The sequence below is a fragment of the Aspergillus fischeri genome, genomic scaffold (genome assembly GCF_000149645.3).
Source record: "Aspergillus fischeri NRRL 181 1099437636264 genomic scaffold, whole genome shotgun sequence".
In the NCBI taxonomy this organism is placed as follows: domain Eukaryota; kingdom Fungi; phylum Ascomycota; class Eurotiomycetes; order Eurotiales; family Aspergillaceae; genus Aspergillus; species Aspergillus fischeri.
The window spans coordinates 5,334,536-5,359,979 of NW_001509762.1; the positions used below are offsets into that span (position 1 = coordinate 5,334,536).

Consider the following 25,444-nt stretch of genomic DNA (forward strand, 5'->3'; position numbering starts at 1 on the left):
GGGCGATTTAGTACTCGACCCCTTCTTCCTCCGGTTCCATACCATCATTGGCGACCTCCTCATAGTCCTTCTCCAATGCGGCCAGGTCCTCACGAGCCTCGGAGAACTCGCCCTCCTCCATACCTTCACCCACATACCAGTGCACAAAGGCACGCTTCGAGTACATGAGGTCGAACTTGTGATCGAGACGGCCCCACGCCTCGGCAATGGACGTGGTATTGGACAACATGCTGACGGAGCGGTCGACGGGGGCCAGCTCGCTGCCAGGAACACGCACTGGCTTCTGATAGTTGATACCCAGCTTGAAGCCGGTGGGGCACCATTCGACCAGGTTGAAGGATGCCTTTGCCTTGAGGGCAGCAACAGCTTGAGTGCAGTCGCGGGGAACGACATCACCCCGGTACAGAAGGGCGACGGCCATGTACTTGCCGTTACGAGGATCGCAGACGACCATCTGGTTGTTGGGCTCAAAGCCTGCAGCATAAGTCAGTTATGGTGATTTGTCCCATATTCTCCAATGAGGAGAAGAAAACGATAATGCACATACACTGGAAAGTAAGATCCTGCACCTTGAAGCTCTCATGGGAACTGCGGTTGCTCGAAACTACGGGCGCATAAGAGATCAGGGGATAGTGGATACGAGGGAATGGCACCAGATTTGTCTGGAACTCAGTCAAATCGACATTGAGTGCGCCATCGAATCGGAGACTCGAGGTGATAGAGCTGACTACCTGGGCGATCAGACGGTTCAGGTGCTCGTAGCCAGGGCGGGGAATGTCCAAGTTGCGACGGCAGATATCGTAGACAGCTTCGTTGTCAACCAAAAAGGTGCAGTCCGAGTTCTCAATAGTGCTGTGGGTGGACAAGACGGCATTGTAGGGTTCAACGACGGCAGTCGACACGCGGGGGGAGGGGTAGATGGAGAACTCCAGCTTGGATTTCTTGCCATATTCGGCCGAAAGACGCTCCAGGAGCAGTGCACCAAAACCAGAACCGGTACCGCCGCCGAAGGAGTGGAAGATCAAGAACCCCTGCAACGAGTTGCAGTTGTCTGTTCAAAATTAGTGAGAAATTAAGTCCCGGTCAGCGGCATGCGATGGAGCCTACCGGCAACGCGACGAACTCGATCAACGACGCTATCCACGAGTTCCTTGCCGACGGTATAATGACCGCGAGCATCTGCCATGCATTAGCCCTTACTCTTCTTGCAAATGCAGCCTTCGGCTCACAGTTGTTGGCGGCATCTTCCTTTCCACTGATCAAGAGTTCGGGGTGGAAGAGCTGGCGGTAAGTGCCAGTGCGGATCTCGTCAATAGGCTACTATAGTCAGCGTAGATGTTCATCTTCCATCCGATCTTGGACTCAGATCCGAGTTGTGGCGCACCGATGGATCAAGATCAACGAAGATGGAGCGAGGTACGTATTTGCCGCTGTTCGTCTCGGTGAAGAAGGTTTCAAAGGAGCCTCCGTTGTTGTGCGATTCAGGCACCTCGGGATCGAGACGACCGTCAGCCTTGAGACCATGCTCTAGGAGGTACCTGCATGACAAGCAAGTCTATTAGCCCAAACAATTGCACCCAAAGACCATCATGAGCGATAGTGTCAGCAGAACAAAAAGCGGTGAGTCCTCACAGTTCCCAGGCACTGTTACCAAGCTGAGTACCAGCCTGGCCAATATGGATATGGCAAACCTAGAATACCGCGACAAGATACGTCAGAATCTCCATGTAATAAAGAAGCCCGTGGTCGACATTTTGGACGTTGACACGGATCAGGTCATCTCAAGTTATGGTTCAGGAGGCGCGAACGTGCGGGGGGAGAAGGGGGCATACCTCGCCTCGCATGATGATTCAACGCAGACTTCAAAGGAGAAGAGAAGACGACTCCTGATAGCCGGTTTTGAGACGACAGGCTGAATCTGGCGAAAAGAAGATAGCAGAGTATTGATGAAGAGGAGGAGAAGAACAAGAGAGAGAAGAAGACAGTCTGGAAGGCGGTCGGTAGATAGTTCAGGAAGGTGCACTGGTGCGCTGATGGTTTGCGCCTACCCGTTGCGGGTGGACACCATCAACAATCAACAACACCACCAGTAGCCAATCAGCGCTTGCCTTCGCTGCTAACTGATTTGCACGCGGGTCCTACTAGGCCCAGAGCTTGGTTTGTTTATTGGGTTACAAACGCCTCAGAAGAGGCACCCCATAGATGCATCAGGCAACCTCTGAACTTGTAGAGTTTGGCATGGTGTGTCTGAACATTTTACCTACCTTCTTACCACGTGCCGCTTTCCCAATGGAATGTGGGGATCAGTAGGATATTTATCACACGTCCTGCCGATTGAGGAGCTCCCGGGGCCTCGGTATAAGCACAGACCAAGACTTATCAAAGCATCCCTGCACTTCAACAGGGTGTGCAGAAGGAGCTCATCGCAATTCTCACTTATGTGCTGTCCATGGCTAAACGGTCTTCTGGGTAGTCCTTGGTTCCGTAGGAATTTTCCAGACCCCCCAGACTGAGAAGCGCATCACTGCCTTCTCAGGATACAATTCAAAGCGGAGGTCGTATGGACTACAGAGTGCATAGGTCAGGTTTATCGCTTTATCAGTTCTTCCAAACAAGGTGTATTGCGAGACATCCGTTCAACATGTGATGACCTTCTCTGTACAATAATGACAACCAAACAATTCGAGTCAACTACCTTAGCTGGTTACAGCATAGTACTGAACGACCAATTCACCAAGATCGGAAAGTACTTAGTAGATAGATAGACAAGGGTCTGTAGATCTTCGGAAGGCGGGGTGAGCCACGTCAATGCAAATGATGTCAAAGGCAACCGGGAATTAGAGATTGGGCCTGCTCATTCGTTGCAATTCACTAGGTTTATCATGAAGCAAAAGAACTATTGTTATGATACATATTGTTCTGGACAGTGCTTCGGTAAGTAGGCTAATAAATGTCAGGAATAGCTGTCCAACTATATATTTAAGTATCAGAAACCCCCCATGCTGGGAGGGTCTTAAGAGCCCATAGTAATAATACTTATGAGACGCGCAGCCCTGCATTAAAACAAACTTTGTGGCTTTCCTTGGGGTGGAGCTTCCGCTTGTCCTCGTCGGGTTTTACTTAAAGTACGGACGGAGTAGTCCTTAGCTGATGAGCATACCTCATAACATTCATTGTAGGTATATTTATTTAGTTAGTATTGCTGAAGATATAGGCTCTCATAAGGTACTCTCTAAATTAAAACATCTGAGCTTCATGCTAGAATCCTAGGAGAGTCCCTATTGACGATGATTTATATGAAAACTGGGCCTGTATCGTCATTTCGCACCTCTTCAACGCGGTCTCTTTAATAGCCCCACCAAGTGTCTCGAATGGGAGACCACAAGTGCCTGAGGTGGCGTCGATGGCGTTGCTTGGCAGTGGCCACTTCTTCTTTGCACCCTTACGGAGTACGGTACATGACGTTGATATCTAGAGAAATTGCACAGCCATCATGAAAATAATGTTAGTTTATGAGAGAATATGGAGACATCCCCTTCACTGTCTGTGTAGATGAGGAAAAATGACCTAGGACGAAGTAGATTGACATATTCTGAGTTTACAATTATTGTCTCCTAATATGGCCAAGAGTCGCCGAAGACCCATCGCCATGCTCTATGGCCATATGGGTCCATGAATCAATATCTTTTATGGGTACAGGAACCACTCACCCAAAATAACTCCCACCACGGTCTGATATAGAGACAGAACACATAGATCTCTTCATGCATCGAATCAGATCATTCTTGCGGAGGCAATCCCCAACCTTGAATCAACCGAGAAAAGGCCTGGACTTGAAAATCTCTGACTCGCTGGTTTACTCTGGGTCCTCCCGCCCGATCGGCGTCTCTTCCTCAATTCCCGTCACTTGTCAAGTAGATTGAAAGCTCCTTCTCTCGCTCTCTTTCTTCTTTACACATGATGCTGGCTGGTCGGCGACTCAAATAACCTCAGAGAAGCTCTCCTATGATCCGCTCTTTTTCATGTCGGTTGTCGTTCTTTGACAGGCATATCGTCTCATCTCATCTCATCTTATCTCTTTCTGCACTTTCAATTTCTTTTCAAGAGGTACTCTCTATCCTCAATCTTACCTGCATACAACTTGCTTGAAATTAATTCCCCGTCTCTCAAGAGACTGCCCCCTTTGGCTTCCCCGTTGCTCTTGGTTGGTCTCATCAATCTCCTTTCTGCTCTTTCTTAGGAATCCGCTGTCGCTTATTTATATGGCCCTCATTGATCCCTGACCATCTACTACTGCTTTCGCCCTATAATTCAAGGTTCTAACTTTGTTTCAGCTTTATCGATTGGTTTTAAAGTTCTCCCCAGTATTTATATCTAGCCTGGTGCTAGTATGTCCACCCCCGTCGAGGAGCACCCTGCTCCTAGATATATAGACGAAAAGAGAAAAGAGAGGTTGGATGATGTTGACGTCTCCGCGTCCGATGATGGCACCTATGTCCATGATGGCTCTGCCGTCAGTAACCACAATCACCTCAGGGTTGACACCTCCTATGATGACACCCAGAGATTACCCTTGCGCTCACCTTCGGCCGCGCGAGAACGATCCCTGCGTCTAGAGGATGACCTGGCTTTGCTCGAGGCGGAGCGTGTCGCGTCTCGTTCGACCCATGAGGAGATGGAAAAGGGAAGCAAGGCGGAGTCTATCTCGCGAATCCGTTCGCATCGCTCGCGCAATGTCGACGAATTCGACGAAGCCACAAATCCACTACACGAGAAGGCCGCCGTCTACAACCCGCCTGAAAATCCAAATACGAAGATCTCCAAGTTCATTAAGAAGGTTCATGAGTCGAGCTTCATCGTTCGCTATATCACTTATATCGTCCCGCTTGTTGTGATCCTTCTCATTCCCTTACTTGTTGGGGCTTTGGCCTTCCCTGATGCCAATGTTGGAGGTGTCTCTCTGCTTTGGTTCTCCGTCTGGCTAGAGATTGTCTGGTTGACACTTTGGGCCGGTAGAGTACGTATCGATTCTATTCAATTCTTTTCCTCGAAAGACCATTAACTCGATCTAGATTGTGGCTAAATTCATTCCCATCCCTGTGGGATTGCTTGCGAGTATCTTCACCAACAATGCGAAAAAATGGCGTGACTTGGCTAAGCAGTTGGAGCTTCATGCGACACTCTTCTTCTGGTGGTTGGGCGTGGAAATTTCGTTCTTGCCCACCATGAAGAATCACCACGTTGATGGAAATTCCGCCACCCGCAGCTGGGAAAACTCTGTCAACAAGATCATCATCTCCATTTTCGTCTGGACCATCTTGAACCTTATCGAAAAGATTATCATTCAGCTCATCGCCATCAGCTTCCACTTGCGTACCTATGCTGATCGGATTGAAATCAACAAGTTCCAGATTGGCAGTCTCACCAAGCTGTATGACTTTTCAAAAGCAAAGATCGAGGCTGATGATGACGAATTCGAGGAGAAGAATGATCAGAGTGGCAGCGGCACCAAGACACCGATGCGCGTTCCCATGCAATATGCCGGAAAGGCGCAGCGTATTGCCAAGGGCGCCCTGAACAGAGTCACGGATGTGGCGGGTGCAGTCGCCGCTGATTTCACAGGCCGCAAGGCTACGAGCAGCAGCCACCCCTACCAGGTTGTTTTGACCCTGCTGCGCACGACTACCGGCTGTCAGGTTCTGGCAAGACGGCTCTACCGCACCTTTGTGCGAGATGGTTTTGAAACCGTGTTTTCCGGGGATTTGAAGGAGGCATTCGACAACAACGAGGAAGCCGAGGCCGCATTCACCATGTTCGACAAGGATATGAATGGCGATATCTCCATGGAAGAGCTGGAGGCAGTCTGTGTGGAGATCGGACGGGAGCGTAAATCGATTACCGCATCTTTGAAAGATCTCGATTCGGTCGTATCAAGACTTGACAATGTGCTGGAGTTCTTCGTCATTGTCATCGCACTCATTGTCTTCTTGTCGCTGATTTCCACATCGGCCGCTGGTGTTCTTACCTCTGCAGGCTCCAGTATTCTTGCATTGTCCTGGTTGTTCTCCGCCACTGCTCAGGAGTTTCTCCAATCAGTCATTTTCGTTTTCGTCAAACACCCCTTCGACGTGGGAGACCGTGTCACTATCTACGGTAACGCCGGAGATGCTGGCCTTGGTGACGACTACTTTGTCAAGCAGATTTCCCTCCTGTATACCGAGTTCAAGAAGATGCAGGGCCACGTCGTCCAGGCGCCCAACAGTTATCTCAATACTCTCTTCATCCTGAACCAACGTCGCTCGGGCGCACTCGCCGAAGCCATCCCCATCGTGATCAAATACGGGACGACGCTCGAACAGATCGACGCGCTGCGCCAACGCCTGCTGGAGTTTGTCCGCAGCGAAAAGCGCGAGTTCCAGACCAACATCCTCACCGAAATGCGCCAAGTCACCGAAAACTTCTCGGTGACTCTCAACGTCGTCTTTTTCTACAAGTCCAACTGGCAGAATGAAGGCCTGCGTCTGCAACGCCGCAACAAGTTTATCTGCATGCTCATGATCGCTCTGCAGGAGATCGGCATCGAGGGCCCACGCATGAACCTCCAGGGTGCGAGCGTCGACTTCCCCGTTCACGTTCGCTACAACGGCCACAACCAGCAATTCGCTCCCCCACCCGGCACCAGCGATGGCCGGCCCCCAGCTACGCCTCTCAGCGAAAAGGAGTACCACGACCAGCCAGGCACCGGCACTGCCAATCGCCACCCCTCGATCCTCCGCAAAGGGATGAACACCGCTGCTGCGCGCGCCCGTGGCGAATCCATCTCCCGCAAACACGTCGACTTCTCACTCGGCATGCGCGACGTCTCCTCCATGGATGTCATGGGCGATGTCTTTGAAGGCCGCGGCCGCCACATTGACGAAGTTGTCCGCCTCGCGAACCGCGAGAATGACGAACGGCGCATCCAGGAAGTAGAGGAGGAGGAAGAGGAAGAACGCAGGAGCCGCGCCTCATTGTCCAAGACCCGCACCTCCAACTCCAGCGTCCACGCGGCCACCGGCTCCGATGGCCGCCGCTCCACCGACTCCCACGGCGGCCACAGCATCTCCTCCAGCCGCAACCGCTTCTTCCGCCATCGCACACACCCCGTCCACGAGCAGGAGGACATGATGGAACAGGGGCGGTCTGACATCGGCCCGGCGCTATCGCAGATCCGCACCGTTTCACCTTCTGCTCGCTCGACAGACGACCGGGGTACCACTATCAACCGCCAGCCGACGGGACATTGATCGCACCACAGCTATATACCCTTCCCATATAAGTCATCTTGTCACTACCTGCTCATCTCATACCACATCTCTTCTAGCATCTCCCTGGATCTTCTTTTCTCAATCTCTCTTTTTGTAATACGATTTTTCTTATTCATTGAACCACTGATAATACCCGCCCTCATGTGTCGATGCTGTGGAACGAGGTATGTCCGGAGTGTTCGTTCGCTTTGGATGTGAAATGGACTTGATGTCGGTTTCATCCAAGGGCTTTGAACCATCATGTTGCTTTCTCTGTGATTTATTAGACTTTACATGTATCTACATATCCAGATATGCAATCCCTTACCCAGACACTGGCATAAGGCGAAATAAAGCATTTATCTCGAGCATACATTTAAGAGCGGTGCCGTAAATATAGCCTACTTGAGCACATTGAGCAAGTCCGAGTTTCTCGCGTCGACGGATAAATTCCCGCACCTCCAAAAGCTTTGATTCTGCTTTTGTGAGCCCTAAGTACACAATTTTGGTCTGAAGAAAGAAGCAAGGAAAATCATACAAAAGAGATGTTGAGATCGTAAGTGATGCAAGTTGGCGGTAAGAGAGATGAATGGAAAAAGCCCAAGGAACGAAACGAAAACAATGGTCACATGGAGAGATGGCAAACCCCCCAACACCCGCTTAGCCTTGACAAATCAGATAAAAAGCAAAAGCGAGACGAAAATCAAGTGAGGAGAGGCAGAGTGACACTCTTCATAGGAGAGGATAATTTGACAAGTGTAGATGCATATTGAAACAGGTCTTTGGTGATGCAAAGAGGATGCGCCATCGTAAAGCAGATTGGTATGCAATGCCTTGCCATGTAGAGAACTGTCAAGAAATCGTGACTTCTATTTGTTCTATCCGGTCACTGGCATTGCCGTGGGTCTATCGCTCAGATGGTCGCGGGGTATGATCAAGATCTAAGTTTGGGGAAGGAGTATGTCGAGGTCGAGGCGTGGCTTCGGAGTCGGCAGTCCGATCATAATCGTCGACATCGGTGCCTAGATTGTCCTTTGACATTCTGGGTGATGGTGTGTTTAGGATCATCGCGGAAGCGCTGGGTTCGTCCTCCTTGGACACGATGATCGGAGGAGTGACTTGGCCCTTCTTGAGAGTTTCCGTACTGGACTTTGCGGCGGAAGACTGGCTGGCAGTCCCTCTATAAATCTCAGTGATCCCCCTGTCATGTTGTGAACAGGACGGTCTCTTCGGCCGCGTCGCTGCAGATGGAGTTGAGCCCAGATCTGTACCCTGTGGTAATGGCGAGTGTCCCGGGCTGATTTCCTCTTCGGGTCTCTCCTCTATCGTGTTGTCGTAGATCTGCAGTCTGTCGAACCTGTCCTCCACATCACAGGTGCTTGGAGACGACGAGGTCGGCTCCTCGCCGCTCTCAATCGCATTCTCAGACTCTCCATTTTTGCCCCTTTCCAATGCCTCGCGCTCCTTTCTCAGCAGTTCTTCGCTGCCGCTGACCACACTGCCCCGGCTGTTGGTCCTCATCATCTCTACGCCCAACTTAGAAACCGGTCGGTGGGAACGAGACCTCGAGCTAGGCGTGCGCACATGGGCATTTCCAAGCTCCTCATCTTCGTCATCGCCAGACTCGGCGCACTCGTAGCGCTTCTTCTCCAATGACTGTCTTTTCGCGCGGATGGACTCGCTGGAACGTTGTTTGCGAGGGTTCGCCTTTCCAGATGGCTCCATGGCAGCGGGAGCTGAAGCGGCATGGAGTAAATGCGGAAAAGGAACTGCATTGGAGCTAGGACAAGACTCGGAATCCGTCGCACTTTTGGGAGTTGAATTGTCCGAGATGCCCAGGCCTTCTGGTTGGCTGGACATCCACTCGTCCTTGGGGCGACTCACAACCACAGGAGGCTCCTCGGCCTTGATGGAATCCATATCTCCGAAGTAGCTACTACCGATAGAATCCTCCCGGCTCGAGCCTCGGTACGAGCTCGAAGGTACGACTGCGAAGCCAGAGGATGTTGTCGAGCTAGGGCTTTGATCTGCATTGGCGGCGAGAGCAGCGTGACGAAGTGCGGATGGCTGGCCAGCGAAGGGCTGAGAGGGGCTATAATCCTTTGGTGGAGGTTTCCACTGACAGAACTTACACAAAGCCTCGGTGAGTTTGGTCAAGGTTGGGGGCTTCTGAATCAGCGCGTCGAAATGATGTGTTTCAGGTAAATCCTTCAGATATCCAGTCACCGCAATGATTGGCGTATGCCGGTTGGCACTGCGTGTTTCGCGTACCATGCGCGCGAGATCTGCTCCGTTCACCTGGGGTAGCTTGAACTCAGTCATGATGATATCAAACTGGACTTCGCTCAAGGCGTAGCGCATCGCCTCTGCACCATTCACTGCGGTAATTGTGCGACAGCGTAGTTTCTCAAACAAGCGTTCCATCACCATCCTGGAAACCGGATGATCTTCACATATAAGCACGTCCAAAGGCCGGAAGAATGGACCATCAAGGATGTTGATCTGGGACAGGCGTCTTGAGCTCTGACGACGGCGCTGAACTTTAAGCAAAGCTTTCGTACGAGGGTCTTCATTGTCTGACGAGGAAGGTGATATATCAAACAACTGACTGCGGCGCTTGTAATGACCTGCGACATACGATTCCTTTGCGAGAGAGGATGATAATTCTCCATCTTGAGATCCGATCGTCTGCGATCTCGCTCGGGTCGTTGGGATACTGCCCTGTCGATGGCCCGAAGGTGTTTTATCCGGCGAGTGTGTCCCTCCTCGACCGATTTTAATGGGAGATGATGCTGATGAGCCTAGTTTGATATTAGCCATGCGACCCTGATCAGTACTGCCGGTCGCAAAAGACCCGCTAGACTGATGAGAATTCGTCGAGGATGATCCTGACGTCTTTCTGCGCTCATGGTTGTTGCCGGTACTGAATTGCAGAAGAAGCGGGGATGAAGGCTGGGAAGGACGGCTCGGAGAGGAGTTAGCTTGGCTCAAGCTGGAAGGCGACGACGGTCGGTTGTTGCTTTTATTATGAGACAAGGTTCGTTGTAGTGGCATTGGCAACGGGCTACCCTCCAGCGAAGGGCCGGACGGGGCTGCAGAACCCTGCGTTGGTGGAATTGCTTGAGCAATGGAAGAGCTGTATTGGCGTTGTTGGGCCTGCAAAGCTTCCTGGCGCAGCTTCTGGATGACATCCTTGTTGGCCTTTTCCAGCATGGGAAGGTTCTTGAAGGAAAAGCTGCCAAAGTCGTCGGCCAAGGCTGGCTCACTCAGTCTCCTGCTGCGCGAGTCACGGACATGCGGCGGAATGTGGAGAGGCATCAAGGGCCGCTTCATCGAATTGACCTGCGAGCGAACCTTGAACAGCGCGTCGTGAGGGCGGTCTGCTGCTGTGACAGGTTGCGAAGAAGGCCCTTCCTCTAATTCTTCGGCAAAAGGTTGTAGAGTGGCGCCACGGGCGTCGAAGTACTCGGTGTCCTCGGGGTTCTCAAGATTCGGCACGAACTGTGCTTTATCCTCCAGCAGAGTCTCCCAGTTGATATCTGAGAACCAAGGGTGGCTGCGAATTTCCGCCCCTCCGTTCGGGAATTTGTCATCAACGTTGGCTCCGATGCGTTCGCGAGGATCTAGAGTCATAAGTCTGTTCATGAGATCGATCGCTTCCTGGGATGCTAGCTCTTCTGCCTCGTCCGGCCAATTGATTCTCCGGTGTAGGATATTTTCGAACACTTTGTCTGGAGTGGAGGCGTTGAACGGGGGGTAACCGAAGAGAAACTCGAACATGATGCAGCCCAAGGACCACCAATCGCTCATTTCATCTTGGCCTAGTCCATTAATAGTCTCAGGTGCGAGATAGTCCGGAGTGCCGACAAATCGTCTGTTATGATCTTCGGGGTCAAAGAGTGCCATGAGGGGTGGCATCATCGACTGCTGGGGCGGAGTGCTGAATGGTACCGAGTTGCTTAAGGTCGGCTGAAGTGGATACAAGCGGGGAGACTCGCCGGCTTCACTCTGACTCTCTTCTTCGGCTATGTTACTGGACGATGGTACCGGGACAGGTAAGGAGGATGGCGGTAAAGAAGATGCAGTCTCGTTGCCCTCGGTAAGAGAGAAATTTCGGAATATGGCGCTCAGATTTTCGCTGCCACCACTGTCACTGCGGTAGCCGGATGCCCGGCGCGAGGGTTGGCGGCTGAGACCGCTCTGGTTAAGGCTGAAGTACGATGGCTGGTTCAGACTGCCAGCGAGGTCGGGGGTCATGAGTGGTGTTGACCCTGGTGAACCAGGGGCCTGGAAATCGAACGACGCCGACCGAGAGGACGCAATAGACGTCGCGCGAGGAAAGGGACCCTGCTTCAAAAGGTCGGGTGCTGGTTCGTTCAAACTCTTGAGGACGCGCTTTTGGCGTCCAACCAAGCCCATACGGGACAGGCCAAAATCGGTCAGTTTGAGGTGGCCCTTTTGATCGATCAGTAGATTGTCCGGCTTCAGATCACGATGGACAATGCCCCTGCTATGCAGGTGTTCTACTCCGAGGACCACCTCGGCTATATACTTCTTAGCCCAGTCTTCTGGGAGCCCGCCCAGGACTTTGACAAGGGAAGCACAGTCGCCACCATTCAGATACTCCATGACCAGATAGAGATAGTCTTTGCTCGAGAACGTCCAATAGAGCTTGGCAACGAAGTCGCTTTCCCCCTGCCACATCATGATGGCACGTTCAGCCTTAACATTAGTTACCTGATTTTTGGCAACCATGTCGGCCTTTTTGAGAACTTTGATCGCGAAGTATTCTCCAGTCGACTTCTTCTTGGATAGATAGACGCTGCCAAAGGCGCCTTTGCTAATAGGTTTGATGATCTCGAAATCTTTGATCGACGGGGGCGCTGGACGGGGTTGAGGCTGACTGGCAGATGTCAGGTGAGGAGAAACCGGGGGCTTCGTCACGTCAGACGAAGTTGCTGATGACTGACGTCGATGATGGCGGTAGTGATAATGCGCTAGTTCACTCGCGTGAGTGGAAGGTGAAACTATGGGCGACGGCAGGCTTTCAGCGCCGCTGGAGAGCCGAGGTTTGGGCATGCGTAAGGGCGAGTGAGGGTTCGACATTCTGGCGGGCGAGGGCTGGCGGCGAGGGGAGCTGGACAACCCTGGGAGCACCAAGCTTCTGCGTTTTCTCTCCAAGCTCCGGTCGGATGCCGGAGATTCAGTCCGTACGGCTCCGGTAAAAGCAGAAGAAAGCACACTGCTATCGCTCATTTCTCCCGCATCGAGATCCACCATCGAGAGCCCCCGACGAGAAGGTTGAGATGTGCCTAATAATCCCGCGGTACTTCTGTGCGACCGGGGAGTAGGACATTCCATCGGGCTGTTTGATCCTGTAGAGACGGCAACCGACGAGGACCGACCTTCGGTGTGCGGGAACTGGAAGCGTTCGGATGCATTGCGCATTGACATGGTCAATGCAGATGTCGACGGAGTTGGCTGCCGGGTCACGGGCTGCGGTGACAGGGGGGAGGCGACGGCAGTGCTACTGTCATTAGCCGTCGCAGAGGAAGCAGTAGCGTTTTCAGGCGGGAGTTCATCTTCCGATGGGCAAGTGGAATCGCTCAACTGGCCAGCAGCGATACGTTCAGCCTTACTAAGGGCAGCTGCAATACAGTCTTCCACCATCACCGTATACTCGATGCGAATCCGCTCTGCGTATTCGACGATCTTGCGATGGCGGATAACGGCGTCAACTTTTGCTTTGCAGACCTGCTCCGTGTCAGCGCTTAGAGCAGCGAGACCTTGCTCCTGTTCCAAAGTGTTGGAACTGGGAGATTGCCACTGCATGACTTGGGAGATTCGAGATTCGGATTGCGGTGAGAGAGTCCGGAAATCGTCCATGCTGTCCCCGCGAGGCTCTTTGATCACGGGCATGTTAATTTCAAGAGCTGTGTCGCACAGATCGAGAATCAGCTCAACAATCCGAGTCAAAGGTCGCCGAACTGCAAATGACCGACCGCGTGAATGGCCGCCATCCGAAGCTGAATGCTCGCGAGACCGCGGGGGAGTGCATGGAGCCGAGCTAGAGTTTGAAACATTTCCAGAAGAGGGTGCGGAAACAACGGGAGATGGCCCAATTGCTAATCCTTTATACTCCGGCTGCGGCATCGGGGAAGGCGCTTCGCCCGCCAGAGGCCTGCTTTGTCGAGCCTCCAATGCATCTAGAACTTTCACGATCGCGTGGCGGTGCTCATTAAGGTTTTCCTGAGCGATCTGGACGTCCATCTCTGCCCGATGTTCCTGAAGGCAGAGATCGGAGTGTTTCTCGAACCACCAAGGGGTGATCTGACGCTCACAAATGCGACAGAGGACCGGATTGGGCGCAGGGTACTTCGAGGGATCGGGTTCGTTCGCCGCAGCCTCAGCGAGAGTTGTCAAGTAGTTCGCCAGTACTTCAGCACCGACACCCAACGACTCCACCAACAGAGGAGGAAGATCAATAGTCACTTCTCGGGGTTGATTGAAAGGCCGTAGCATCCACATAGTCTGAAATCAGAGCTTCGTTAGTCTGTCATTCTGCGGTTAACGCGTTATGTCGGAATGGGTGGAAACCTACATGGCCGGTCCCATCTGGCGTCCGCTCAAATACCATAATGCCCTGCCCTTCCATGCTCAAGACGTCATGGTAGTTGTCTACTTCCTTCGACGGTTGAGGACCCTCACTGCTTTCTTCTGTCACCGTATCGACTGGTCGGGGCTCAGGCGAGTATTTCAGTATTGACTCGGGGCCCATCCTCACACCGAAGCGAATAAAGCGACTGCGAGAGTCATCTTCCTTCATGGACTCAATAGCGTCGTGGAAGGCAGACTTATTGTCGACCAGGAAATCCGAAATCATTCGCCCTTCTAACGATTCAGGAGATGTCCCCACCACTTGTCGCCATGATGGACTGACCCATTTGATGCGGCCGTCCAGATCCAAATCCACAATGACGTTCAAGGTCTGCTCCGCCGCCTCCTTCAACTCCTCGCGTTCTTCCCGCATATCCTCGCTAAGGGAACGAGTCATGGGTGGGAATTTCGGGTCGATCCCCCGAGCCTCCTGCCTCAAGGCAGTAACGGCTGGGGGAGCAAGGAACTGGGCACTGGGTGTGCCATTTCCCGCCATGCTGAGAGGTCCACCCGACCGAATTGGGGACCGAGAGCGGCGTAGACGACGTGTTGTGAGTGCAGCGCGCGAGGAAGAATCAAGCGAGCCAAATGAACCGAAAGTGTACAGTAAGCCGAGCAGAGCGTCTGCCGGGCAGAGCCGGTGCCCTCGTGCGGTGTTATGAATGCATCCGCAGGACTAACGGGCCATGGCTGGGTCGCGGGGGTACGCAGGCGTGAGGGAGAGGGATGACCTCACAGAGGACGACAGGCGTTGTGAGACAACCGTGTCTCCCAAAGCAAGTAGCAGAGGAGACGGATTGCCCCAAACGCGAAGGATATAGAGAGATTTTTGGTCAGACAAAAATTCAAGGTCGAGGGAGGAGTGAAATTGGACGGAGAATAGCGGCTATGCGGGGAATGGCGCGACGGGGAGGTGTAAACGCGAAACTAGGGTGATCGACAGAGTCAACCCTCAGGAGAGGTGATTGACTCAATCAGAAGTTAGATGTTGTGTGGAAAACTTGAAGCAATAAAATGACAACAGTCGAAAAGAATTGATGATAGTCAGAAAATAGAGAAGGTAGTTCGAAAGAGGAGAAAAAGAAGTGAGGTTAGTTGAGGATGGACATGGGAGGGAACAAGCCGAAGAGAAAGACGAAACAAGACGAAACACTCTGACTGAAGGCGGGAAAACGCAACAGCAGTGCAGCACTTAGATACCTTACAATCTCCCTCTATTTCTCTACTGTTTTATTTATCGAGGGAGAACGGCCTCCAGATTCTAGTCCACTTTTCATTATTTTTGTACTAGAAAAGTAGAAATACCTACAAGGTTAAGCCCATAGGACGAGAAACTTAAAGTCTCGACATGATTCTATCCAGGCGATACAATTGGTTTTGATGTTTCTGAAGTTGATTGATCAGCAAATAGGCGGTCCACTTGTGATAGACTAGCCGATGGCACGATGCTATCGTCTTGACTTTGGAGTCTAGCTATCTCATGATTGCATTCTCGTGGTTAGTTAGTTTCCTATTGTATGGTTATAAACTTATAAGTCAGTATTGGTGAGTTAGAAGTAGTTTGTTTTATCTAAGGGAGACTATGTGCTGTTTTCATATCCTATCTACTTGCATAAATGTGTTTAACTCTCCCTGTCATTATGAGAAAGCTCAGTCATCCAGAATCCTTCCCACCTGGACAACTCTTCTGGACATGGTTCCTTCTCTTACTATGTGACTGTCTTCCCCCCTCAAGGGATATCATTCCGACCACACGACCTACCCCAACAGCCACTGGCCGCCACCTCTTGTCATTCTTCAAATGGCCATTATGCGTTGGCCAGTCTGTATCTATCCATTGTGGGTGGTAGATGACGATGCGTGCATTCATTCAAACATCCATGCCGTGCTAATCCCAACCCTCCCAAACCCGGTCCCTCTTTTGTGGAATCTAGACCTGCATGTCCTTACTATGCTAGGATTTATTGCTTCATAGTTTCTTAACCCTACACAAAAATAGCTGCTAGGCACGTTGACATCCTTTTCTGGCAGTCTGTCCGTCTATTCTTTCTTTCTAGGTGGGGATGCTAACTCAAACTACCTTACCTACGGTATCTACTGAACTCTCTTAACTCATCTTGCATAAGTAGACACAAATGCTAGCTGCTGATTTGATCGGGGCACACCTGCAACGTCAACGCTCGTCATGGCCCGTTTCGTCCCATGGATCTCGTTTTCTTCCCCAGAGCACTTGACCTAGCTCAATCCAGGGGCATCGCCTCTCAGAAAAATAACTTTTCGACTGGAATGAGACAGTTGACTCTGGCACTTCCCAAGAGGATAAGACTAGAGGATCGACCAAATAAACCAGTGAGGCGAAGGAAGGATCATGCACCTGTGCTTATGCAAGGGTATTCCTTTTTGGATGTTTGCCATTATAAAGGATGAAGTAGCTGTTTATCATCTGCCGATCGAGCCATGGTAGTCATAGCAATAACCCATGAGGTCTATCTATTGGAGTTTCTTGAATGGTGTACACAGAAGTAGTTTTCGTGGCCATTGGCCACCGGGCGGATTGCTCGGAGATGATTCCTACTGGCCTCCAGTGTTGAACAGTGTTTCGCGTTGTATTCCTGGGTTATCTCATGTTTGAAACAATCAGTTTTTCGAGTATGCCAGGGAGAAAACTCATAGTGATCGAATATTGGTTTCTCTAAGAGGTCGTTGATGCGTGGTGCTGTAGGACCAGTTGATGGTCTCTGCGGGGTAATAGGGCGGGGAACAGCAACTCCCCATATGCCGCAAGCATCCATTCTGTCGCTCACTCACTCACTCCCTCCCTACCTACCTATGTCCTGTCCTGTGCATGACTTCTGTCATGATGCATCCAAATCCACCTTTGGTGCTAACTATGCAATGTACTCCGTACTTCAAAGAGTAATCAGATTGTATATCCATGACAATGGAATCATTGAATCTGGCCCATCATACTCCTATCTCAAAGCAGCCAACCCCATAATCTTCTTAATGCCTTATTTAACTTCAGTTTTCCAATACTCTGCAAAAGCCCCATTAAGCTTATCCTCATCTTTAGAACGAATTGCAAGTGAATGGAAAATTGACTCAAAACTTCGCTAGAAAATTCTCTCACATCATCCGTCGTCCACGACCCAAACTTTCCTCCCTGCCTGCCTCCAATTCCATGGATCCTCCAAGATCTTCATCTCCAACTCCAGAAACAGTCGACATCGCAACCCTCAAAAATGGCACCGTCCATCATTACCCCAGATTCGGAGCTGATCAGCATCCTCTTGCGGGCACGAATGACATACAGCCAGATACTGGGGTATGACTGGACGAGATGGGGAGCTCTTCCTCCACATAAGCAAGCACCCCTAGTAGGTTTCACCTTAGGTAGGTAGGCAGTAGGCTCTATACCTAACCCACAGGACAAATACTCTATCTTTCCACTTCAACGTCTCCCTCAGGGATCAATGTCCAAGTTGGGCTCCATCTCATTTTTGGCCTGGTCAAACGAGGTCTCCTTCCTAGACCATGACTGGCATCCTAATTTCCTCGATACGTACCGAGTAGACTAGATTATAGGATGATGGAACTGGTTCGTGATCTTCATTGTCAACACGCGTAACCCTCGTCATTATTATCAGGTCGTTGCTGATCGACCTTAACCTGCCATATTACTCGTCCCCCATGTCTTCCTACTCCAGTCTATCTCCGCCAGGATGGTAATAACGAGCCCGCGCAATCATGATTGTTGATGTCGCCGTGTCAAAGGCGGATGGAATTGGCGGTTCGCGTGTATCAATCAACGTATCATGTCGTCAAAACCACCATGGAGGGCTGCAGGCTGCTCTACACTCTGAGATATGGGATTCGATCCTTTAAAATTGCATGCTGATATTGAGCATTCAACAGTATGCGCTTTTTGGCTTGAGTCTTGGAAATACATAGGACCCTAGAACGAGGTCTAAAGTCAATTGATGCCATTGTGTTCTCAAAGTATAACGAACACCGAATATGTATATTAGCAAGTTCTATAGGATAGCTGTTCATAAGCCTTCACACAGATCGCCCCTGCTCAAGACAGATACAGACCAGGAAGATTTGCTGGATATATACCTACAGGATTTCATAAAATATAATCTCTACTTCTGCAAAATTGTGCTATGCCTTAAACTGCGACTCAGAGGTATTAGGCTGATGAGGAAATGATGTCGGATGCAATCTTTTCCGCAAGCATATCTGCTAATTGGTTAGTTAATGACCACAGAAGGATGACTCCTGCTACTTACAGACAGTAGACTGGGGATGTCCAGGCGGCAGGATGGGAAATGCACTGGCATCGACAACCCTCAGCCTATCGACACCAAAGACTCTGGCCCGACTATCGAGGACGGCCATAGGGTCGTCTCGTGTTCCCATCTTGCAAGTACATGCAGCGTGATATATAGTCATCAATGTATTGCGAATAACTTCGAGGATTTCTGCGTCCGTCTGATACTGACTCCCGGGGAAGTACTCATCTCCCACAACAATCGGCGCCATGGCCTTGCTGTGAAACATACCACGGATACGCTTATACGCTGCAATCGCTATTTGCTGATCCGCCTCCGTTGACAGCCAATTTGGGTTGACTATAGGCAGATCTGAGGTATCATTCGAGGCAATAGTCACATTTCCGCGAGACGTTGGCGCAACAAGGGTACCCAGGATTGTTGCGTATTGCTTACCACCCGAGGGTTGCGAAACAACAGGATTCGAGGAATTTCCCACGTATGCAGCTGATGAAATGTACTGTCCGAAAAAGCAAGTCAGTTACGCATCAACAAAGCAGCACATCGAGGCGACCAACCTCAATCTCCGGCCAGTCATCTGGAAACCACGAAAGGTCCCTGATCGTCTGGACTGAGAAGTTCAAACGAAAGGAATCTGGGATCTTCTCAAATGCAAGGTAGTCGATGACTGGACTTGTGAGTACTCCCCCATGAGAGAATATATATTGAGCCATTTGCGATGCGAGATACCATAGGTCTGTTGGTGCTTTCGTAAAAGTCTCGAGAGCTACCTGGTACGTTGGTCCGAAAAAAACATGATCCCACATATTCTGACCGACACCAGGGGCATCCTGAACAATATCAATGCCGTGTTCTGAAAGAGTATCGGCCGGCCCGACTCCAGAAACCATCAAAAGCTGCGGAGTGTGAAATACACCTGCCGATATGATCACCTCTCGCTTTGCGTTGAGGGTGAAAGTTCGCAGTAGATCGCTGGCTCGAACCCCAGACGCTTGCTTTTGTGGGTTGAATAGTATTCTCTTTGCCATCGTACCCTGATATATTTTCAAACAAGTTGATGAAGGTAGCGGGCTCAGAAAGGCGGCTTGCGAGCTGCTCCTTGTCTCATCAGACGGTCGGATGGTAAAGCTGCCGTACTGAGCACCGAACAATGATCCGCTGTTGAAGTCCAACGTTTCATTTATACCCACCTCTTCCACTCCAAGTCTCATCCAGGTTGAAAAGGGCATAGCGTAAACAGGGTATGATACGTGAAGTGGGCGTTGTCCTTCATGAGCGAAAGCATCAGGATTGTATTGTGCTGTAGCATTCGCGGCGCGTCGCAGCGCGTCTGGGGGCGTGAACTGAACCGTCTTCTGATAATAGGGCAGAGTGTTGTCAAAAGTGTAACTCTGATTCTGAACAAGATCAGCCCAGAGCTGCATCGAGTCCCTGGTCGGTCTAGCACAACTATCAGTCTTTTCCTGGAATCGGCATTAGAGAACGAAGAAGTTTGAATCACCTTTGGTAGGCCATGAAGTTCAGAGCTGACCTGCCCAGTTCGGAACACCAAGTCAGTAAAATATGCTGTCGCCTCAAAAAAGGCAAAGTAGCGCGATGCTCTTACGATCCTCCAAGACATTTGCCTCTGGGATAATGAATGTCACGGTGATTAGCACCCGTGACATTTCTAGCCACAAATTTCCAGTCAATTGGCGTTGTAGACTCAATATCAGAGCCCACACCTATACTGGCGGCGCCAGGGATAGCTGCTATTGGGAACTTGAGTTGATATGTTTCCCCGGCCTCGACGAGTGCGACACGGAGTTTCTGCTCAGCTAGACGGACCGCGAGAGTAACACCCGCAGTACCTCCACCGACAACGACATAGTCAAACGTCTCATCATTAATCAATGTGCTTTCCCATAGATTGGAGAAGCCGTCTATCCAGCTTTGTAGTCTTGTAAACAAGCCCAAGAAGCTGACCAAGGGGATAGGAAACTGCATTTCAATGACCGGTCGTGGCAAACAAAGTAGACAGGAGAACAGAACAGCTTCTTCCACGCTTCTAGAACGCAGAAGGCGACATGAAACTGTTTTGACGCGGGAATTACAGCTGCGGCCCATTTGTTGTCAGTTTTAGATGGTGCTGGGGTAGTTCTTTCTGTTCCTGTAAGGTCCATCTTCACTGCCGACGACACAGTCCCAAGTCTGTCATATGAATTAGTCAGGCAACCAACAAAGACACACTCAATTGTGAATGCAGCCTTTCTTTGACTGCCGTAAGACAAGAAATAGCTCTGAGACAGCCTCTTGCGCCACCAAGACACATAGAAAGAGTTATGAAAAAGTCAGAATGGAGCTTTCCTGGTTGCTTTCAGACTTTTACTATGGTCAACCTCTCATTAATCTTCAACACTCTCAACGAAGGATTCATGACCTCGCCGACGGATAGCACAACCAGGCGACTCTCCTGCAATGGCAGCGAACACGCGCGCGTTCTTCACCGACTTCTCAGATTTTAAGCCCAACCCAGACGCCTCCGCGAGCGATGAGTTCAACCGTCTAGCAAACCACAGAAAATGGAAGATCGGATCAAAAACCTGGCGCAAGATGTGGAACCGATGTATGGCCCTGGAGTACGATAGACTGCTTGGAAAGAATCTCAGTGGACTTCAGAGCTGGCAGCAATTATGCGAGGAGCTGGACCTGAAAGGACCATTCACGTCTATCAAGCAATGCAAGAAGGTATGCTATGCTGCCTTGAAAGTTGGGAGGCGGGATACTGATTTAGCTTTTCAGGCTTTGTCGACGGTACATGTCAATATCGTGGATCTTCTTGATTGTCGTATTTTGAAGAAGAAACCGACAAAGTTCCCGAGTCTCAGGGCGTTGGAGGAGTATACCAGGGAAACAGGAAGAGTCTTTAGTAGATATCTTGCGAAGCAGGACAAGTTGCTCCGGGTATTGCTTAGGAAGCTGTGGTAACACTCTGTTGGTGTATTGCACAGGCATGACAGGCAAGCTGATTCAGCCCGTAACCAAACGATTCTGGTCTACAAGATCTGGCTGCGATTCATGTGAATTAAGACATATGTCCCGCTTTGGCTTCATGATCGGTAGTATGGGAATTCCTTCATAATATCTGTCACGAATAGCATCAGCAAGTGTGGCTCTCATGAAGAACTATGGACACGACAAGGCCAAGGGGAATATCACAAAAAAAGGTCATATCATATATTACAATACATAGACGCCATATCGACCCTAAAATCTTCCAGTCAACGCTTCACAGCCCCTTCTTTTCGGACTCGAGTTGTTCGCGTGCCAGCACATATCCGACTGCACGGGAGAGTCCCTCAGGGACCGAGACGATTGGACTGTACCCGAGTCGGTACTTGGCCTTCTCGCAGGAGTAGTAGCGAGTCATGCATGAGTACCGGACAATACGCCTTGTCAAACGGGGAGTCTTGCCAATAAGACCAAATACCGTCTCTAAGACGGCGCCAACGGGTCCCAGAAGATCCTCAGAAAGCTGCCACACCTGATTAGGCTCCACAACCTTCCCAGCCAGCGCCCATGCAGCGCGAGTAATGTCCCAGAAGTACACGGGAGAGTCATTTGTAATGTTGAAGGCTTCACCGTCTACTTTCTCGTGGTCCAGGGGGCCGCCTTGCCCGGACTCGTAGCGCGTCTGAGTGGCAAGAAGACGGTATGCGGCAAGCAGATGAGAGTAGGCGACATTGCCAACGTATGTGAAGTCAAACAAGTTGTTATTATCACCGAGCTGCATGCGCAAAACGGTCGGGGATGCCTTGGCCGCGTGCTCAAGAACCTTGAAAGTAAATGTGGTGTCCTTCTCGCCGTATATGCCTGCGGGGCGCAGAGCACATGTCACCATCGATGAGGGAGAAGCACGGTTGTACTTCAAGACTATCTCTTCGGCTTCGGCCTAGGCAGGTTGAATCTCCGTTAGTAGAATCCAGCAAGGCCAAAGAAGTGTCGACAAACGAACCTTGGTATCGGAGTAGTACTCCAGCTGCAACTTGCCCCGAATTAGCGGCCAATCCTCGTTCACATTTTTCAGATCACTCTGTGTGTCGTGCAGGACGGAGGCCGAGCTCGTATACACAAAGGCCTTGCACTTCCCACCCCAGTCACCACGATCACCGCCGGCGACCTCCAGTAACGTCTTGGTTCCATCGACATTGACCTTGCGCAGCAGCTCCTTATTTCCTTCCAACACGTTCGCCGTCGCCGTATGAATGACGACGTCCGGCTTGACCTCGCGGAAGATAGCCAGCAGGGATTCTTCGGACGTGATGTCGCCGTCGTAGTACTGTGCACCGGGCAGGCGATTGTTGGCTGTTCGCAGGTCGAGAACGGAGACCTTCGCTACGCACCTAGGGTACCGATCGGCCAACCGAGGATTATCGAATCGAGAGTCTCCTTCTGGTTTCGGGAGGGCAACGCTGGCATCGGTCTCCGAAGGGAAATTGAGCAATTGATCGACAATGTGCCACCCCAGAAACCCGCATCCTCCGACCACCAGAACAGAGCCCAGCTCCAAAGTAGGCCGCTTCTGAGGCATCAGGGGCAGTCGATCGATCGAACGATATTCTTTCTTATGTCACCGAAGAACGAGATGGGGTAAATCCGGGTTTGGTGGAAAAAGTGAGGTCGAGAACACGGTCTGTTTTTTCCTTCTTTTGTTCGGTGATTGAACTTAGATAAGGGGGTGTTGGCATCATTTAAGTTAGCCATTTAGATGATTATTAAGGTACGGTGCCGCCTTGAGATATTTCTGGGGCACGAGCTCGGAACTCCCCACAAAACCTCCGATAAAGTACAACTATGCCTACGAAATGTGGACCACAACTGCTTTTTTGCGAATTGACGCTACCTGACACCTACAACGGCTGGTATTACATAGATAAATTGATGCGAAAGTAAACCTAGCAGACAATGGTCATTTTTGCCCGTCGTGCCGCTTTGTAATCGTAGGGTTTCGACGCCTGCGTCCAAACTAATCAGGGACTCTCGGCCCCAGGCAAATGAAAAGTGTTTCCTGTCGTCGAAAGCTTTGGCAGAGCCATGGAGGCGCGTGACGAGATTGGTATAAGGACAGAAGTTGGCGCCGCCAGAAAAGATCGTTTGGCAACTTGAATTTTCCAAACGAGTTATCAAAGCCCAGATACCAAGCCTCCAAAGTTCATCGGGACAGTTGAACATATTTGGACAAATACTTACATGTCGTCTTGAAGCGTTTCGAGCCCGCAAAAGCTTCACTCTACGCTCTTCTGTACCGAGCGACGGAGTGCACGGTTGTAGTTCTTTCGATCTTCAGGGCTACCCCAGAACATCTTGGATGCTTCTGGGTTCACGGTTGTCCGCGGATCGTAAGGTGCAGACTCCTCTTCAAGTGCTTCCACGATTGCCTCAATATGATGGCGCATTTCCTCTGTGCGTTTGGGGAAATAGCACAACGTTCCATCTTTAGACACCCGGTAGTGGAAGAGTTCTGGTTCTACGACGACACGGGGTTGCTCTTCCGGGAATCGTGGACTTAGATAGATTTTGATCTTAAACACACCACCGTCAAGTTGCGTCATAGGGCGACCAAAGTAGATCAATTCCCAGAGGAACGGGTTTTCGTGGACGAGGCGCAGGTCCACTGTGAAATTGTGGCGATGCTTGAAATCCTCAACAATCTGCTCGTACTGACTTTGCAGGCTCACCGCAAGGCTAGCCTCCTGCTTTTTCGCCTCGAGACCTTCTATTGGCCAATTGTGCGTCTCTTTGATGATGGCTTCCTTTACGCGGATGAGTCGTCGTCTCAATTCGGGATAATTAAAATGGCCCCTCATGCAATTATCTTCGGTCTCGAAAGGCATGGTTTCGAATCTCTGGCGGCGTCTAACCTGTGGTTCTGCTTCTTTGATCGCCTGCATGTAGGAGTCAAAGTACCACAAGAAGCGTCTCTTGCGAAGATCCGCAAAGGGCTCGAAGAAAGTGCCGTCTTCGTCATCGAACGAGTCATCACAGTCATCATCCTCGCCTATATTCTTGCTCTCGGATGGCTTGACTGTTCCGTCCGACTGAATGCCCAATGATGATTCCAAGGGTTGGATAACTGCAATGCGAAGGGTTTCATGACGTATCTCAGGGCGAGGTAAGCACACAGTTAACCATCGTACCTGGGACAAACTTACCTTTTCAATATAAGCCTGGCTGTTTTCCTGATCCTCGGGTGCATGTGCCCCTTGGTATCCAGGCTCATTCTCATAGGGATTGTTCGACATGAGGCTCTGAATGGAGATCAGGATGGACTCCAGTCCTTGAGCCGACGACCATTCCTCCCCGCGCTGACCACCCCAGGTACTGCAAGGCGAAGACGTCAGCGTTATTGGCAAGCCGGTTTTCAGCAGGTTCTAATTACCCTAGGATTGACCTACAGTGCCAACATTGTCAGCATCACAACTATGTCGGCATGGGCATGGTCCGTGACTCACAAGCAAACCTTACCCCCAGCATAGAGATTAGGACCGAAACGGCATCGTCCTCCATTGGTCGTCGTAATCTGAACAATAGGCGGAGTGGCAGGATAGTCTGAAATGATATCAGCCGTTTGACACTCACCGCAGATCGTAACCAAGCCATCAGCAGTCCTACCTGTGCCAAAACTGATGCTGAACTAGTCGGCAGTCAGCCCATGGGCCTCATCTTCAGTGTGAATGAGCACAAACCTCAAAGAGACCGAACTGGTAAGGTGTCCCAGGGGTTCCCAACACAATAGCGGTCACATTGCGAATATCAGAGTCCTTATACGCCACGGCGAGCGCTGTAAAAGAAGAAACGTCAGTCAGTAAGGCTTTAAATTGCAACTGAGAAGCAAGCCTTGCTTGAGCAAAAGACATACAGAGATCTGCATTGTGCTGGATATGCTTGATTTCCTGATACCCATAATGAAGTTTTCACATGTCAGTCAACATGATGCTTCGGAAGAGATAAACAAAGATTGATGAGAGATATAGTACCCGAGTGATGCGAAGTATGGACTGATCAGACATTGTGGTTAATGAGAGGCATTTGCCCCAGTCGGAGAGAGTCTTATCGAGAAGGAGATCCTGTTGAGTCAAGCCTATCGATTAACAAGGATAAAAGGACGGAAGGTGAGGTGAACTGTAAGACGCGTGCTATACAGCAGAGATAAACTTCTGAGGTATT

The 25,444-nt window shown here is 50.7% G+C and overlaps 7 protein-coding genes across 7 annotated transcripts, besides 1 other annotated feature; 2 read left to right on the top strand and 5 right to left on the bottom strand.

The window, feature by feature from the left end:
- Positions 1-7: 7 nt before the first annotated feature.
- On the bottom strand, positions 8-1,844 carry NFIA_090230 (tubulin alpha chain; the record flags this gene model as incomplete). The annotated part of the gene is made up of 7 exons (XM_001260961.1): positions 8-474; positions 548-1,051; positions 1,108-1,179; positions 1,230-1,317; positions 1,385-1,538; positions 1,633-1,691; positions 1,833-1,844. The coding sequence occupies 7 exons, from the start codon at positions 1,842-1,844 to the stop codon at positions 8-10; spliced, it is 1,356 nt and encodes a 451-aa protein (XP_001260962.1).
- Positions 1,845-4,047: 2,203 nt separating this feature from the next.
- Positions 4,048-4,078: a microsatellite.
- Positions 4,079-4,390: 312 nt separating this feature from the next.
- NFIA_090240 (Mechanosensitive ion channel family) lies at positions 4,391-7,286 on the top strand (the record flags this gene model as incomplete). Its single annotated transcript, XM_001260962.1, has 2 exons — positions 4,391-5,017; positions 5,073-7,286. 2 exons carry the CDS (start codon positions 4,391-4,393, stop codon positions 7,284-7,286), a joined length of 2,841 nt encoding a protein of 946 aa, XP_001260963.1.
- Positions 7,287-8,192: 906 nt separating this feature from the next.
- On the bottom strand, positions 8,193-14,439 carry NFIA_090250 (protein kinase RIM15; the record flags this gene model as incomplete). The annotated part of the gene is made up of 2 exons (XM_001260963.1): positions 8,193-13,817; positions 13,888-14,439. 2 exons carry the CDS (start codon positions 14,437-14,439, stop codon positions 8,193-8,195), a joined length of 6,177 nt encoding a protein of 2,058 aa, XP_001260964.1.
- A 3,696-nt stretch (positions 14,440-18,135) lies between these two features.
- Positions 18,136-20,224, bottom strand: NFIA_090260 (GMC family oxidoreductase; the record flags this gene model as incomplete). The annotated part of the gene is made up of 5 exons (XM_001260964.1): positions 18,136-18,185; positions 18,236-18,737; positions 18,796-19,678; positions 19,740-19,769; positions 19,845-20,224. 5 exons carry the CDS (start codon positions 20,222-20,224, stop codon positions 18,136-18,138), a joined length of 1,845 nt encoding a protein of 614 aa, XP_001260965.1.
- A 471-nt stretch (positions 20,225-20,695) lies between these two features.
- NFIA_090270 (uncharacterized protein) lies at positions 20,696-21,205 on the top strand (the record flags this gene model as incomplete). Its single annotated transcript, XM_001260965.1, has 2 exons — positions 20,696-20,965; positions 21,020-21,205. The coding sequence occupies 2 exons, from the start codon at positions 20,696-20,698 to the stop codon at positions 21,203-21,205; spliced, it is 456 nt and encodes a 151-aa protein (XP_001260966.1).
- Positions 21,206-21,506: 301 nt separating this feature from the next.
- NFIA_090280 (C-3 sterol dehydrogenase/C-4 decarboxylase) lies at positions 21,507-22,808 on the bottom strand (the record flags this gene model as incomplete). The annotated part of the gene is made up of 2 exons (XM_001260966.1): positions 21,507-22,169; positions 22,233-22,808. The coding sequence occupies 2 exons, from the start codon at positions 22,806-22,808 to the stop codon at positions 21,507-21,509; spliced, it is 1,239 nt and encodes a 412-aa protein (XP_001260967.1).
- A 694-nt stretch (positions 22,809-23,502) lies between these two features.
- NFIA_090290 (ubiquitin-conjugating enzyme E2) lies at positions 23,503-25,148 on the bottom strand (the record flags this gene model as incomplete). The annotated part of the gene is made up of 6 exons (XM_001260967.1): positions 23,503-24,378; positions 24,430-24,598; positions 24,730-24,826; positions 24,890-24,911; positions 24,964-25,058; positions 25,103-25,148. The coding sequence occupies 6 exons, from the start codon at positions 25,146-25,148 to the stop codon at positions 23,503-23,505; spliced, it is 1,305 nt and encodes a 434-aa protein (XP_001260968.1).
- Positions 25,149-25,444: the final 296 nt, after the last annotated feature.